The sequence below is a fragment of the Phyllobates terribilis genome, unplaced genomic scaffold (assembly GCF_046119375.1).
Source record: "Phyllobates terribilis strain yellow unplaced genomic scaffold, ASM4611937v1 Scaffold_8__6_contigs__length_399053987, whole genome shotgun sequence".
NCBI classification, from domain to species: Eukaryota; Metazoa; Chordata; class Amphibia; order Anura; family Dendrobatidae; genus Phyllobates; species Phyllobates terribilis.
The window spans coordinates 327,931,623-327,948,763 of record NW_027362768.1 but is presented as its reverse complement, the minus strand read 5'-3'; the positions used below and the strand labels follow the sequence as shown (position 1 = coordinate 327,948,763).

Here is a 17,141-nt window from a genome sequence, read left to right as displayed (position 1 = left end):
TTGGTGCAGAATATGCATAAAAAGTTAATACTCAAAAAAAAATATTCATAAGTCAGAGACTATTTCCATTCCCTGCCAAGCAGTCATCTATTATTAACAATAAAACAGATCGTTATACCAATCTGTAATAAAATTCCCATTCATTTCTAGCAGTGTTCATACATTAGTAATAGGGAGCTTTCTGCGCCGCAGAATGTTACATCACATACATTTATTATAACTTACATTTTCTATAAAAATCATTGTGAGGGATGCGAACATCAACAAGTCCTTGTAAGACCTAAAAATAATGAAAGACATTCTTGGGATTAGATATAAAATATATTTCGGTAATATATTATACTGATACACGGACGTCATCAATGAGAAAAGGATCCGGCAAAATGTTTCATGGCTTTTGTTAGGACTCGAGGTCACATAAAACAAGATATTTGGGCTTGCTATTATTTCAAGGAAAAGATCATGGAGGGAGAAAATAGGTGTGAAAAGGTAGAATGTCTAATTTACAGGCGATGGACACCTTTGACAAGGAAAATTATTTTTTACATATTAGCAATTACTAAAGTTAATTGCACTACAGATCAGACTGCAATCTTTATTCCTGCATTCATTTTGTAACATGCAGTTTGCAGCTTGATACACGTTCCAAATTTCTCTCTTAGTGGGAGCGTCTCTCCCAGGAATAAAGGCTGGATGTGGGCTCTGCTTTTTTCCATTAACTCATGTAGCTTTGAAGCTACAGAACTGCATTTATCTCCTCTCCTTGTGCTTTCCATCTTGTCTAGAACTGTTTTTCTCTGCCTTCCATAAGACTTTAGATATTTTCCCCCTCTCTCAAAGCTATGGAGATCTGTGTACAATCCTCCTCCTGCTGCCATCTATAACACTGAGCAGAGAGCGGTCAGGGGCCAGACCTCTGATGGATTTTACATAAAGTACTTACAGATATCTCCAACAGCAAAGTAGTAGAGATATAGAGCTATAAGTAGAGTGGGAGAAATCATGAGTCCAAATGTATTCAGTCTCCACGAACCCATCCTGATTGAGAGCAGCAGCTTGTACTAAGCAATGTGAGACCGCAGCGAAGAGGGACAGCGAGGAGCTGTTAATCAGGCTAGGTGGACTTTAAACTATCTAAAAAGATTATACAGCTATTCTGATGGGGATTTTCAAAGTCATTACACCAGCCTCATCAGGTTTTACAGATCTATTTAATAATGTAAGTTTTCATTGCGAAATCTGATTTAAGGAAAAAAGAATGAAGATCCAAACTGGAGGGTTTTTCCTTCCTATAGTAGATTTGTTAGCATGAAGAGCAAGAAATCTTGTGATCAAGGTAAATGTTGTTCAGAAAAAAAAATACATAACTCCTGTCAAACCAAGAAGACATAACTACTTCAGACACAGCCACTAGCAGAGATACTTTTATAACATACCCATGCTTAACACAATGATTAGTGCCAGCATAGTCACTTGTATGTTCTCTAGTGAATTCATTTTACAGGACATATTTCACGCTTCCTTTTAACAATTAATGACATTTTCCACCGATTCTGGAGGCAGTAATTGGGTTTTCATGCCTGGAAAGTGCCCATTTGTAAATGACGATTGCTGATCTTTCATCCAAGGCCTGTCAGCGATTATAGACTTGTGATTAGCCGGACAGCTTAATTATGGGCTCCTTATTCTTCCCTGCAATATTGCAGAATGTTTTAAAGCGAATCTGTCATCAGATTTCACAAACTAAAATGCAAACATTTCTAAGTAGATCCTGAAATCTGATGAGATGGTGGGGGGGGGGTACCTGTTCTGGCGCTAATCTCTCCCCATGTGGTTGTGGGGTGCCTATAGTTTACCATGCAAGTCAGGGGTCTGGTGAAGAGCACCCGCCCCCCTCCCCATCATCGCCATCTTGGAGGCTGTGATTTCGTCTTTAGTACCCATATGGTACAAGCAATCAAACGATCACGGGTTCAAGTTCCTAGGGAGATTTTTTTGAAAAAAGTGAATTTAAAAAAATAATTATAGAACAAAAAATAAAGTTTGAATCACCTCTTTTTCCTCCATCCAAAAATAAGCTTAAGAAAAAAAAAAAAAAAGTAAAAAAAAAAAAATAAAAAAAGCATATTCAGTATTACCGGGTCCATAAAAGTCCTATTTATGAAAGGAGGAAATTATTTAACCCATATGTTAAACACCATAAAAAAAGTGACTAAGAAAAACTACAATTTTTGATACACCTAAAATTAAAAGCTAAATTCCCCCCAAAAATTCAAGAATTTACACAGCAAATAAAGGGCAACAGTATTTACCTGCCCAAGTCTCAGGATGCAGCAAACCTATATAATAAATATGGCGGCAACTCAGATGCAAAATACTAATGAGACAACCACTCCCAACCTACCCAGTTCATGTTGGGGGTGATTGCTTAGTGCATTAGTTCTGAGACCTGGGCAGGTAAATAGTGTTGCCCTTTTTTGCTGTGTAAAATCATTGCTACACCTTGCTCAAAAAATGCAATTAAAACAGAACAACTTATTGTATTGACCCCATACATATTATATTGACTCTCATACAAAACAAGCCCTGACACAGCTGCGTCGACAGAAAATACACCTGAATTTACTTTTTTTATTATTCACCATTTTATTACACTTAGAATTCTTTTCCCTATTTTGTATGCCATCAACTCATCCTGCCTCAACAAAAAAAATAAAAAAGCCCTCATACGGCTGCTGACTAGTGTTGAGCATTCCGATACTGACATATCGGGTATCGGCCGATATTCGCGGTATCGGAATTCCGATACTTAATTCCGATACTTTTGCAATATCGTATACCGGAATCGGAAGTTCCCATAATGCAATGAGCCAGTTTCATTTTATTCAGCCAATGAGGATCCTAAGAAGTGTGGGCACATCCTGTTAGGCATGTAGGCATCTTAACTAATGGCATGGCTGTGATTGGCTGCTGAAATGATGTCATGATGCACTATAAAAGCCGCCGCCGTCATTTTGAGCTCACTCTGCTGTGAATTCAGATAGGGATAGGACGCTGTTGTTCTGAGGGACAGTTTTAGCTACCTATTTGGTCTATTCTGCTTTACCCAAGCTACTTTATAAATCGCTGTGCCTTGCAGCGCTAGTGCACAGTTCTCTGCGCTGTTCACCGCTGTCTGCAAGCTCTCTGTGTGTGAGTGCAGCTCACCCTGTAGTGTGTGCTTCAGCCACGTCTGGTTGTAGTGCACTCAGTGTGCGTCACTGCCTCATACATTGTCCTTTTTTGCTACTTCATAATTTTTCCTGATATCTCCTATTAGTGTGGTGGTTCCATCCGTATTCAGCTAAATTGGTTCCAAACGCACTATATAGGAGTAGTTAGAGGAGCCTTTCTGCAGCATTGTGCCCTGCAGCCCCAGCCAGATTAGTATTAGCCTATTTTTTGCAGCCTTATCTATTGCATTGTAGGTTACCTTCCTACATTGTAATAGCTACAAAAAGTTTGTTATACTATCGGTATTACATCTTTGGGCACATCCAGTGTCTGTCTTTTTGTGACAAAAAAAACCTAAATAAAGTTCACCAAACACTCCACTTTACAGTTGTGTAGGCTACATTAGCTCATATTAAAGTCTAGTCCACACTTTATAAAATTAGTGTTTCTTATACCTGTTAGCAGCTGTTCAGGAATAAGCACACTAAGCCCTTAGTACTTTTCTGCCTATCTTTATCAGTCTACCAAGATGAAGAACGCAGGGAGTAAGGCATGTGGTCGTGGCGTGGAGTTTCTGCAGGGAGAGGATGTGAGGATTCTGTGCCTGCAGGGAGAGGACGTGGGGATTCTGTGCCTGCTGCGGGCACCAGTGACTCAGCATCCCCCAGTTTTACCAGGGAACAGTCCTTTAGGCGCAGCTTTGTAGGAGCTAGCCGTACCCCACTGCTGCGGGAGGACCAAATTGAAGCCGTTGTCGGATGGATGTCAGCTAACGCATCGACTTCAATTAGTTCCAGATCCTCTCAGGTCCTGAGCACTGAAGAGCACCCATCTGTCTCTTCACCACCTGCCAAATTGCCCAGGCAGTCAGAGAGCCCTGGACAGGAGCCATCTCTACTTCTGTTCTCTGAATCTCTTGGCTTGGAAAGAGGGGGCCAGCCAAGCAGAATTCGAGAATTTGAAGAAGAGGTAGTATGCAGTGATGCGCAACCGTTTTGTCTCTCTGAATCTGAAGAGGCGGGTGGGCCAGTGCCTATGGTCAGCAGCACACCTCAGTACGCATCTGATGATGAGACTCAGGTGCCACTTTCTGGTGCATACTGTGCTGTCGAGACTACCCAGGAGAAGCAGTTGTTTGAAGAGGGTGGTGTAGATGATGAGGTCCTTGACCCATCATGGCGTGAGGGACAGGAAGGTGGTGGGAGCAGCTCTGAGGAAGAGATTCCCTGAACAGCCCAAAAAGGAGGGAGAGGGAGGGGGCAGACTTGGTTGCCTGTAGCCTCCACTTCGGCACCCATTAGGAGCATGGCTCTTCCAAAATCCAAAGCGGGCGCTCCCAAGACTTGCAGTGCCTGGTCCTTTTTTGACACAGTTGCAGATGACATTTGCTTTGTCAAATGCAAGCTGTGTAATCAGAAGGTGAAAAGAGGGAAAAGTGTCAGCAACCTCAATACCACAAATATGTGGAAACATGTGCGGACCAAGCACGTGGTGTAGTTACAAAAACACACTGAAGACCTAGGCCAACCTACAGCGCCACCTACCACCTCTTCAGCTCGTGTTGTAGCCTCTTCCTCCAGCTCACACACAGCTGGTTCGGCTTCCTCACAGGATCGCCATGGAAGAATCTCTGGCACTGTTGTACAGAGACACAGTGTAATTCCACCCACAGCACCACTTTCCCAGTCATCCTCACACTCCCAGGCCAGTCTACAGCCATCGTTAGCACAGGCATGGGAGAAAAGGCGCCCATACTCGGCAAACCACCCCCGAGTACAGGCTCTGAATGCTGGCATTGCTAAACTACTGGCCCTTGAAATGCTATCATTCAGGCTGGTGGAGACTGACACCTTCCGTAACTTTATGGCATTGGCAGTCCCACAATACAACGAGCCCAGCCGCTTTTATTTCAGCAGGCAAGCCGTCCCTGCCCTGCAACATCATGTGGAGGGAAAAATTAAACATGTGCTACAAAACGCCGTCAGTAGCAAGGTCCACCTGACCACCGATGCGTGGACCAGTAAGCATGGACAGGGACGATACCTTTCCCTCACTGCCCATTGGGTAAATGTTGTGGAGCCGGGTACAGATCTTGAGAGTGGCGCTGTACGTGTTCTGCCAACTCCAAGGATTGCAGGAATCCAGTCTGTACACATTGACTCCTCCTCATACTCCAGTTCCTCTGAATCAGCGCTGCAGGAGCCGTCACGGTCTACCTCCACATCGACCCGTGAACGGTTACCTGTTATGATGACCGATATGAGCACAGCCGTGGCCAAACGTCAACAGGCCGTATTAAAATTAATTTCTTTGGGGAATCGAAGCCACACAGCGCAGGAGCTCTGGAATGCCATCAAGCAGCAGAGCGACGTGTGGTTTGTGCCAGCGAATCTCCAGCCAGGCATGGTAGTGTGTGACAATGGCCGAAATCTGGTGGCAGCTCTGGGCCTAGGCAACCTCACTCACATCCCATGTCTGGCACATGTGCTCAACTTGGTCGTGCAGAGTTTTTTGAGGGACTATCTGGATCTTGATGCACTGCTTCACAAGGTCCGCATAGAGTGCGCTCACTTGCGGCGTTCCAGCAACGCAAGATCACGCATTGCAGCTCTGCAGCGCCGATTACGTCTTCCAGAACATCGCATCATATGTGACCTACTCACCAGGTGGAATTCAACGTTACATATGTTGGAGAGGTTGTGTGAGCAGCAGGCAGCAGTAATGGAGTACCAGCTGCAGCAGGCGCAAACAAGTCGCCGTGCGCGCCGTTCACACTTCACCACCACTGAGTGGGCCTCTATGAAGGACATTTGCCACGTTTTGCGTGCCTTCGATTATTCCACGCGGATGGCGAGTGCAGATGATGCACTAGTCAGCATGACTATCCCCCTTATCTGCCTGCTTGAAAAAACACTGCAAGCACTAAGGGACGAGGTTTTGGAAGAGGTGGAGGATGAGGAGTCACAAATGCCATCTGCTTCTCTACAGTCTGCACAACGTGGTTCCTCACAAAGGCCTCGGCAGGGGACACTTTGTGAGGAGGATGAGGAGGAGTCAATGGATAAGGAAGACATCTGTCCAGAGGAGGGAGGTACACAATGCTCTAGTAGTCAGTATCTAGAGCGAGGGTGGGGTGATGCAGAGCAGGCAAAGATCACGCCTCAAGCAGGGGACAGCGTTTCTTGGCCAGTTGGCAGTCTGCAGCACATGGTTGATTTCATGCTGCAGTGCCTGAGAAACGACCGCCGCATCGCCCACATTCTCAACACGGCTGATTATTGAGTGTCCACCCTCCTAGATCCTCGCTACCGGGACAACTTACAAAGCCTCATAACACCATTGAACCGGGAGCGTAAAATGCGGGAGTACCAAGACGCACTGGTGCATTCCATCATGTTCTCCATTCCAACCGAGAGCAGTGCTGCTAGTGCTTTACAAAGCAGCTCAGTGCGTCAAGGCAGTGGAGGAAGCTCTGCACAAAGAGGGAGCAGAAGCAGCGCCTCAGCACAAGGCAAGACCAGTATGGCCGAAATGTGGCAAAGTTTTGTGTCCCCACCGCCACAAATGTCTACACCATCACAGACGGCTCCAGTCAGCAGGAGGCAACGTTTCCGTCAGATGGTGACAGACTACATGTCTTGCCCTCTTAGTGTATTCCCAGACGGCTCTTCTCCCTTCAAGTTTTGGGTCTGTAAGCTGGATACATGGCCAGAGCTTAGTCAGTATGCATTGGAGGTGCTAGCTTGCCCTGCTGCTAGTGTATTATCGGAACGCGTCTTTAGTGTCGCAGGTGGTGTACTAACAGACCGTCACATGCGACTATCCTCCGATAACGTTGACCGGCTTACTTTTCTCAAAATGAACAAGGCCTGGATCTCTCATGAATTTGCCAGTCCTCTTCCAGAATAAATAATTGGTTGGCAACAGTATCCACGTCTCCTGTTGTGTTCATGTTTCTACCACCTGAACTGTAATCCCTGAGCTCCAACGCTGCCAGTTGGCGCTCAGAAGTGCTGTCTGCACAGTCAACACTTGCTGCCGTGTTATTGGGGTTCAGTAAAGTCAGCTGTTCCCCTGCTGTGCGGACGGCAATTTCTCCTGCTCTGTCCACATTCTCACTACTACAGATTTTAAAGTTGCTCCAATTACACCTCTGGCTCCTCTGTTTTCAGTATTATCCCTGAGCTCCAACACCGCCAGTTGGCGCTCAGAAGTGCCGTCTGCACAGTCAACACTTGCTGCCGTGTTATTGGGGTTCAGTAACGTCAGCTGTTCCCCTGCTGTGCGGACGCAATTTCTCCTGCTCTGTCCACATTCTCACTACTACAGATTTTAAAGTTGCTCCAATTACACCTCTGGCTCCTCTGTTTTCAGTATTATCCCTGAGCTCCAACACCGCCATTTGGCGCTCAAAAGTGCCGTCTGCACAATCAACACTTGCTGCCGTGTTATTGGGGTTCAGTAACGTCAGCTGTTCCCCTGCTGTGCGGACGGCAATTTCTCCTGCTCTGTCCACATTCTCACTACTACAGATTTTAAAGTTGCTCCAATTACACCTCTGGCTCCTCTGTTTTCAGTATTATCCCTGAGCTCCAACACCGCTAGTTGCTGCTTAGAAGTGCCATCTGCACAGTCAACGCTTGCTCCAGTGTTATTGGGGTTCAGTAACGTCAGCTGATCCCCAGCTGTGTGTCCGGCAAATTCTCCTGCTTTGTCCACATCCACTGTACTACTGATTTAAAACTTGCTCCAATTACACCTCTGGCTCCTCTGTTTTTAGTATTTACCCTGGGCTCCAATACCGCTAGTTGCTGCTCAAGTGCCGTCTGCACAGTCAACGCTTGCTCCAGTGTTATTGGGGTTCAGTAACGTCAGCTGATCCCCAGCTGTGTGTCCGGCAATTTCTCCTGCTCTGTCCACATTCACACTACTACAGATTTTAAAGTTGCTCCAATTACGCCTCTGGCTTCACTCTGTTTTTAGTATTTACCCCGGGTTCCAGCACCGCCAGCTGTTTCCCAGCAGTGTCTTTGGCACGGGTACTCCCTCCTGCCCAGCCTGGTTCCAGCACGCCAGCTGTTTCCGGGTAGTGTCAAGGTCACTTTGCCTCCAATACGTTGTCCTGTCGTGTTGCGGTCGGGTTAGCCGACTCTATGGTGCCTGCAGTTTAGGTGACTCCTATGTGGGCTGCGGGATCTGGCAATGAAGGCTGGTTCCATAGTGCCAATAGGACAAGCACCCCCTGTAGGACTGTGGGTTTTGGTAACTGCGGCCGGCTCGCGGCCTTGAATTTTTTTTTTACATGGGTACCTTCTACTACCCATCCTGGTTCCAGTACCGTCAGCTGGTTCTCGGCAGTGCCTTTGGCTTAGGTGCCTCCTTCTCGGTATCCAAGTTCCACCAACGTCTGCTGGTCCTTGGTAGTGCTTTCTGGCACAGGTACCTCCTGCTTAGTAACCGAGTTCCAGTACCGTCAGCTGGTCTTCGGTAGTTCCATTGGCTCTTGTACCTTCTGCTACCCATCCGGGTTCCAGTACCGTCAGCTGATTCTCGGCAGTGTCTTTGGCACGGGTACTCCCTCCTGCCCAGCCTGGTTCCAGCACGCCAGCTGTTTCCGGGTAGTGTCAAGGTCACTTTGCCTCCAATACGTTGTCCTGTCGTGTTGCGGTCGGGTTAGCCGACTCTATGGTGCCTGCAGTTTAGGTGACTCCTATGTGGGCTGCGGGATCTGCCAATGAAGGCTGGTTCCATAGTGCCAATAGGACAAGCACCCCCTGTAGGACTGTGGGTTTTGGTAACTGCGGCCGGCTCGCGGCCTTGAAACTGTTTTTTACATGGGTACCTTCTGCTACCCATCCGGGTTCCAGTACCATCAGCTGGTCCTCGTTAGTTCCATTTGCTCTTGTACCTTCTACTACCCATCAGGGTTCCAGTACCGTCAGCTGGTTCTCGGCAGTGCCTTTGGCTTAGGTGCCTCCTTCTCGGTATCCAAGTTCCACCAACGTCTGCTGGTCCTTGGTAGTGCTTTCTGGCACAGGTACCTCCTGCTTAGTAACCGAGTTCCAGTACCGTCAGCTGGTCCTCGGTAGTTCCATTGGCTCTTGTACCTTCTGCTACCCATCCGGGTTCCAGTACCGTCAGCTGGTCCTCGGTAGTTCCTCAGCCTTCTTGTACCTTCTGCTACATTTCCAAGTTCAAGCTTTTTGAAATGGTTCTTGGTAATCACTCTGGATCTCCCTGACGAGGACCCTGAAGACGAGGACCCTGAAGACCACCCCGAAGAAGACGAGGACCCTGAAGACCAACCCGAAGAAGACGAGGACCCCGAAGACGAGGACCCTGAAGACGAGGACCCTGAAGACCAACCCGAAGAAGACGAGGACCCCGAAGACGACCCTGAAGACGAGGACCCTGAAGACCACCCCGAAGAAGACGAGGACCCTGAAGACGACGACCCTGAACACGAGGACCCTGAAGACCACCCCGAAGAAGACGAGGACCCCGAAGACGACGACCCTGAAGACGAGGACCCCGAAGACGACGACCCTGAAGACCACCCCGAAGAAGACCAAGAAGATGACCCTGAAGAAGTTGACCAAGAGGACAAAGAAGAGAAGACAACCACCAAGATACAGAAGAACAAGAGACAGAAAACCAAGAAGCAGAAGTACAAGAAGCTGCAGAACAAAAAGCGGAAGAACATTAAGTATAAGACTAAAAATCAGAGCAAAAGATAATATCTAAATTATAAGCAGAAGATGACTAAGCAGTGTATGGGGGTGAGTCCGTTCCTCCTCGTGGTGCCCCTGGAAAAGACCTGCTGCTGCAGGCCAAACTGAACGCGGACAAATCCTGTTGTAAATCTTTTGTGACGGGCAGAACGAAAGGTGTAATGTTCAAACTTTTATAGATAACAACTACAGGAATGCTTGTCACAAATAAGAATATGATGAAGAAGAATAATATGAAGAAGATGAAGAAGTAGAATATGAAGAAGAATAATAGTTGAATAAGAAGAATATGAAGAATGTAAAAAAAAAGAATAATACGAAGAAGATGAAGAAGGTGAAGAAGAAGTTGATGAAAAAGATGCTGATGCTGAGGATGATGAAGGAGAAAGTGTGGGAGAAGTAAAAAAGAAGGTGAAGAGCATGGAAGTAGTGAAACATAAATATCTGACAAAATATAAAAATACTTAACATAGTCAATATTTCCGTAACTCAGAACGTCTTAAAAAAAATATTAATTCCTGCTATTCCATTTGATTGGGCTAAACCTCTATGCCTTTATTGTCTCCCCCACCTCCCCCAATACACTCTACATTATTCTTAGTTGTTTTCCTTCATGTAGAATTAACCTACAAGGAAAGAAAGGGTTTATTTTCATTCCGATATTTCTGTCCCATTGACTTGCATTGGTTTCCGGTATCGGAATCGGTGATATCCGATACTTTTGGGGTATCGGTCCAATCCAATCCGATCCGATATTTCCCGATATCGGAAGGTATCGCTCAACACTACTGCTGACTTTAAATAAAAAAAGTAGTAATAGCACTTGGGAAGAAAAAAAACACTCGGTCATGATGGGATCACATAAAACAACATAACATACTGTAGCAAAAAAAAAAGTAGTATTTTGTTGCATTGATAAATGCATTGGCAGATGAAAAGGATTTTCTGAAATGAACATTCCCTTTAAATAATATTATAATAATTACTAGTGTAATGGTGCGGATGTATGTTTGTAATGCAGTATGTGGATTTATTATTCACCACGGCCAGTATTACTTCACATAATCAGTGACATGAAGTTACACAAGGGAGCCGGTTAGTAGGGCAGAGAAGTCACGGCCACAGAGGATTCTGTGCCAAACCTACTATTAAGCGCCATCTGTGCCCTGCTCCGTAGAGAGCTGTTCTTGTACCGTGACATATACAAAAGCAACTAACACACATTATCAAAACTTGGAGGCCATGCTCAGATTTCTAACGTAGCAATAGAGCCAGAACATATGTTCAAGAGAATCTGACGGGGCTTGGCCCAAAAATAAACAAAAACGAAAATCTTAGCTACAACCAATATGGCCGACATTTTGGTTCCAGCGGTTTGGCTAATTAACTTCCCCTCACAACTAGGTAGAACTGCCATTTAGGATTGTACAAAAGCTAGCTGGCTACTATGGTAGCTGGAATTGGTTGAAATGCTCCATTCTGATAAATGAGGCCTAATTTATAGGAAACCATGATAAAAACAGTTCCTGTTACCCATAGCAACCAATCAATGCTCAGCTTTTATTTCATAACTTGCTCTAGAATAATGAAAGCTGCACTATGATTGGTTGCTGCGTTCACTTTTTGCCAGTACATGTCAAAGCTAATTTATTATACCATAGCATAATGCAGGAAATATTGCTCCTATATATACACTTTAATTCTGACCTGCTGCGGGATCTTGAAGCGGACGTATGAACAAAGCTTCAGCATTTGCTCCATTTCTTCCGCAGTTGACGGAATGAGGGGGATTTTTTCATCATTGCCAGATTCCTTTATATCTTGCAGCTGTTTAAGAAATTTACTATCTGTAGGATACTGCAAACCTAGTTATGTTGGGTAAAACAACAGGATAAATCCATTTAATTGAATAACAGTTGTAAGTCAGAATTATGCAATAGTTTAATAAACACTTTAAAGTGGGTTAATTATATTCTTCTAAAAATTAAAAATGTTTTATGTATTCCAGTCTTAAGGGATAGGCCATAACTGCACTTATCGGTCTCACCACTGGGATCTGCACCTATGTGGAATAAAGGGGTTCACAGCCGCCCGCACCCATGTGGGAAAAGGAGGATCTGCCAATCACCTGCACCTATGTGGGAAAAGGAGAATCCCCCAACCACCCGCACCTGTGTGGAAAAAGGAGATCCCCAACCACCCGCACCCATGTGGAAAAAGGGGGTGCCCAACCACCTATTTGAAAAAAGGGGGTCAACAACCACCTGCACCTATGTGGGAAAAGAGGAACCCCCAACCCATGCGTTTGACAACATTCACTGCTATAAGAGTTAAGGAGAGGAAAAAAAAAAACAAGCCCCCCTACTTTACATGTGTTCTCCACATAGGTGAGGGTCCCTTAGATTCATGCTATATCCATAAATGTTTGATATCTACAATCATCGATTCCCAGGCAACAAAATCATGAAGTGTGCAGAGAATTCTAGAATTGGGAATTTGCAAACAGGCGTCAATGGACCCTAAATCATCCAACAGTTGAGGGTTCCAAATTGTGGACCTGGTATTTCCACCCAGCATGTAGAACTGGCCATAAATTCATACTGAGAAAGCTGGATAACCACCTTTTGGTTGCCACAATAGTGTGCCATGGCACCTGCATGTTCCACCCTCTGCAATAACGCATGCCACGACGTGCTTGTCCCACTCTCCACAATAGCATGTGCCTCGGCATGTGTGTGGTCCAACCTAACACAACAATGTTGCAAACTAATAATATTCACAGCTGACTGTTCCCCATCTTAGAAGCACATACTCCTGATACAGTGTTCCACCTGCGCCGTTCCCAAGGGGACGTTTAGGCCAAATGTTAGTGCCTGCACAGTAATAGGATCAGCAAAGTTCCAATCACATAGAAAAAAGTTACACGCCAAAAGATCCGTTTTACAAAAAGCATTCTTTATTCAATTGCCGAGATTCTGATAGACCCAAGACATGACGCTTGTGTGAACAAAGTCTAAAACAGAGCTGTCAGTATGGATTTACAATATACAGTCCGTGCATTTACCTGCGGGGCAAATGAGACTCAAGCTGGAGATGTCAGAGGGATATTGGGAAGCATAAACTCCAGCAACACATCCCCCCATGGATGTACCGACAAGATGGAAAGGCTTTCTATTCAGATTTATGCTTTCAACAAACTGTCAAATTAAAGAAAAACAAAAAAATATGACATTTCAGACTTTCTTCATTTAAAGAGTACTCGTCGTTTTAATTTTCATTTCATAAATCAATAGTACACATGAAAATAAGAAACTTTGTTACTGGAGAAATTTGCTTCTTTCTATGCCAGCACTGATCAGTAAAGCACCATTCCAGTGTTTTTTTATTGCAGCGCTGGAATGGTGCAATTAATCTACATTTCCTGCTCCTAGTATTATACTTACCAGCTGCTGTCTGCATCTTTTATCGGCGCCACTCCGGTCGGTCTTCTGCAGTATCGCTCCAGTGTTTGTTGGGGGCGATCCGGAAGTGACAACTCAATGTAAGTCTATGAGAGCCTGAATGAGGCCTTACATTAAGAGCTTGTGATCATTAACTCGGACATTCGGTCACTCAGAAGTTACAGTCACAAGATGGCGGCGAAGGGCTGGAGCGGTGCTGGGAAGAGCTAAAGATGGCAGCTGATAAGTATAAGACTAAGGCCAGGGAACATAGATTACTTGAACCACTGCAGCGCAGAAATAAAACGAAAAGAAAAAACGCTGGAGTGGTGCTTTAGTTCTAAATTAAAGAGGTTGTCCACTACTTTTACATTGATGACCTATCCTTAGGAAAGGTCATCAAAGTCTGATCGGCCGGGGTCCTCCGGCAGGAAGAACTCACTTGCCGAGCTGCTCCATCTACTTGTAATGGTCGCCGCAGGGTACTGCACATCAGTCTCCGATTGATTGAATAGGAGGCGGATGTGCAGTACCCTAACGCGGCCACTATTAGAAGACGGAGTAGCTTGGCAAATGAGCACTTCCTGCTGGCAACGGCCACTGACACCGATAACAGTTGATAGTCGCGGGTGCCGGGAATCTGACCCCGGCCAATCAATGTAAAAGTAGTGTACAACCTCTAACTGGTAAAATCGGTATTCATTGAAGACAGATTGCTATATTACCAAGACAGAGGACAGTTCAAGAGATGAAGGAGAAGATAAAGGCAGAGCCTCTCTCTCTTCCCATTAACATAAAATGTTATCAGTATCAACTGTCATATCCTATATCAACAATGTAAAAATCAGTCTTCACTGAATACAGATTTTACCCGTGAAATGAGAATTAATCGTCAAGATGTTAAGAACACCGGTGCACTCGACACAGCGTTCATGTGTATGGTGGACTCGGGAGAGATGGCTGTCGACCGAAAATCATTTAGCTGACAGCGCTATCTATTGTGTATGGGAGTTTAAGGATCGGAATACTCAAAGGACTTGTCTGTAGTCTAAACATTCCATAAACACTGGATTAAAGTTGGATGAACCCACCAATTTCAGCCTCTCTAATGTGTATGGGGGCCTCAACGACTCTTCCGACAGATAAGAGTAGTTAACTGGTAGTTTGAAATCAACTGCCCAATTCATTTGTGTCCCCAGGAAATATACTGTTGCCAGAGGTGTTTACAAGCGGCAAACACCACTCTCCCCATTGACAACACATGAATGCTTGGCCTAGACAAAGGTTTGTCTATGGGGGTGCGGGAGAGAAAGTTTTTAGCAGAAGGGGCGATGAGTGACTGCCAGTGCCGGACTGGGGTGCCAAGGGCCCACCAGTAACATTGACTCTGGTGGCCCACTGTTCACATTACCCTCATTCACACACTTTTCTATATAATAATAAATGGAATAGTTTGTTAAATGAATGTTGAGATGATGATCTTGTCTGTACATAGTGAAAGAAATGTATTGTGCCAACTACTTCTCATATAGGTGGAATGGAGAGTGCATTCCTGCATAGGGGGCCCACCAGAGGATTCTCCAGTCCTCCGGTGGGCCAGTCCGAGCTTAGTGACTGCCATGGTTTTGGGATTGCTACCTCTTCAGGTGTTGCAACATCGATGGTTGCCATTTAATTCTTTAGTAAATGCACCAGATAGCTGCGTTTCTGAAGCTTCACCCACCTGAAGCGAGCCAAGGGCTGCACGATTTTATTTTTCAACAGTTAGGTGCGGCAGCACCCTTCTACAGATTGATCAAAATGTGCGCCACGCGACTCCACTTCAATCTTTACAGTAAAATTAAAAAAAAAAAAAACTACTGATTTATTCCCCATTTATTAAAGTTTTTTTTTTTTTTTTTCAACTTTCTTTCTATTTGCCTTTCCTACGTATGCTGACAGTACATACTGCGGAACATGTGTTACACAATAACGAGGACTCTATGTCGGACATTCAATAGGGATTATTATATTTTTAAGTCATTGTGATTTTGTCTTAGCTTTTTGATTCCTTCTATTAAGTGAAAAGATGAAGCAGATGGAATTTAATCATCTTACGCGCAGCATGACAGGGAAGATTTTAATCTCTAAAGAATTAGAGAGCAGTGGCATATCTCCGAAACCAGAGTGTGACATGTGTTTATCCGCAAGTGCAATCTATGAAAGTGCTATTAATGTGATTGTAGCTAGGCTTTCCCTTTTGCATTTACATTTGTAAAATACGTTCTGCAACACTTTTGCATGGATATCCAGTATCTGTCAAGGTTGAAAGAAGCTCAGGGGCTTCAACTGTTCTCCGAAAATTCAGATTATTGAACATTATAATATGTATGGATAAAGTTTGAGATAAAATATACTGTATGGAAAATAAAGTAAAAATTAAGAGGTACTCTACAAGAATAGTCAACGAAGCTAAACAAAGACAGAATTATCTGCATTTTCTAATATAAATCATTAATTGGTTTCTAACGACATAACATAGAATAGGTAATAACTTGCTGATCACCGAAGGTCCTACTACTGATTTAAAAGTTTTACTCAGGTAAAGGAAGTACATGGGAGACAAGAACTGTGTTGTGGCGCCCCTGAGGGTTCAGTCGCCACTGGGGTACTGCACCTCAGTCCGAGGTGTGGTATCTCCTCTCCGAGGTAAGGAAGGAGCGCCTCTCAGGACTCAGCCATCCATCCAACACTACACCTCTCCCACCTGAGGGGGGGCTTATATGCACCAGGGTGCTGCCCCAGCCAGGATAAGAGGAGATGGGGGGAACCAAAAGATAGGGGGAACCATGTAGTGGGTGAGGGTGGAGGATGCACTTTTAGGTTACACCACAAAATTCATATTTAATAAACGGCCATCTTGGGCTTATGGTCTTTGATTGTGATCTTCATCACTGAACGTGGCTTTCTGTGTGAACCTGCAGCTGATTGAAGATACGCGGTCCTCGTGTCCTGGCCTTGAGGCGAGGAGCGGGCTAGAGTTAACGGTTGTCTCTACTCGGTCAAGGTCCCTACCCAAGAAGGGCTGGAGGGGAGCAGAGGAGACAGGCTCCACAGGCAAAAGGATCCCAGGGGGATGCAGATGGAGTGGCATACGCCACCTGTCCTCACTATTCTGGCCTAGTCAGAGGGACTCCTGCTGCAAAAGGGGTACCGGCCCCCGATATCTGACTCTGTCACTTCACGTCTTAGTCGGAGAATCCCGGAGGCTCAGTGGATCCCACCGGGTAACGGACGGAGCGGAGTCGCCACCCGTACCCTTGTTCTGTGCATAGTCCAGAGGGAGGCCCGGCCTTAGTACACGTACTCCACACAGACAGGAGAGGACCTAGTGGGAAAGTCTAGGAACACTCTGGTGCGGGGGTCCTGATTCATGCACCCAAACTACCAGGAGTGTGCTGAACCCCTTCCTGGTGGCCGCAGCGCGCCGTGAGGAGCAAGGAGAAGCCTTGCAGCTGACACCTAACATCGTGAGTAAAGCTTGGAAGACTGCATCTATTGCCTCCGGTTCCTTATTGCAACGCGGCACCGCACTACACCGCACCACATCTCCTACTACTACTCCCCTGCTCTGTCTTCTCTGCCCTGAGGCCCTGCTCCGCCTGTGGGGAGTAGTACCATCTGCTGCTGCCACGACATCCCGCCTCAGAGGACTGAGCGCAGCACTGGTGGAGGATCACCAGAAACCACAGGTGGCGTAGTCATTACATCCACTCGA

General features: G+C 45.5%; 1 protein-coding gene across 3 annotated transcripts in view; it reads right to left on the bottom strand.

The window, feature by feature from the left end:
- The window catches only part of ABHD6 (abhydrolase domain containing 6, acylglycerol lipase), a 37,888-nt gene that overhangs the window by 8,059 nt on the left and 12,688 nt on the right, over positions 1-17,141 (bottom strand). For all 3 annotated transcript variants that reach the window (XM_073644631.1, XM_073644630.1, XM_073644632.1), the window contains exons 5-7: positions 13,009-13,141; positions 11,652-11,809; positions 226-280 (exon numbers count right to left, since the gene is read on the bottom strand). In XM_073644631.1, the coding sequence (XP_073500732.1) occupies positions 226-280; positions 11,652-11,809; positions 13,009-13,141 (346 nt within the window). The remainder of the gene's footprint in view (positions 1-225; positions 281-11,651; positions 11,810-13,008; positions 13,142-17,141) is intronic.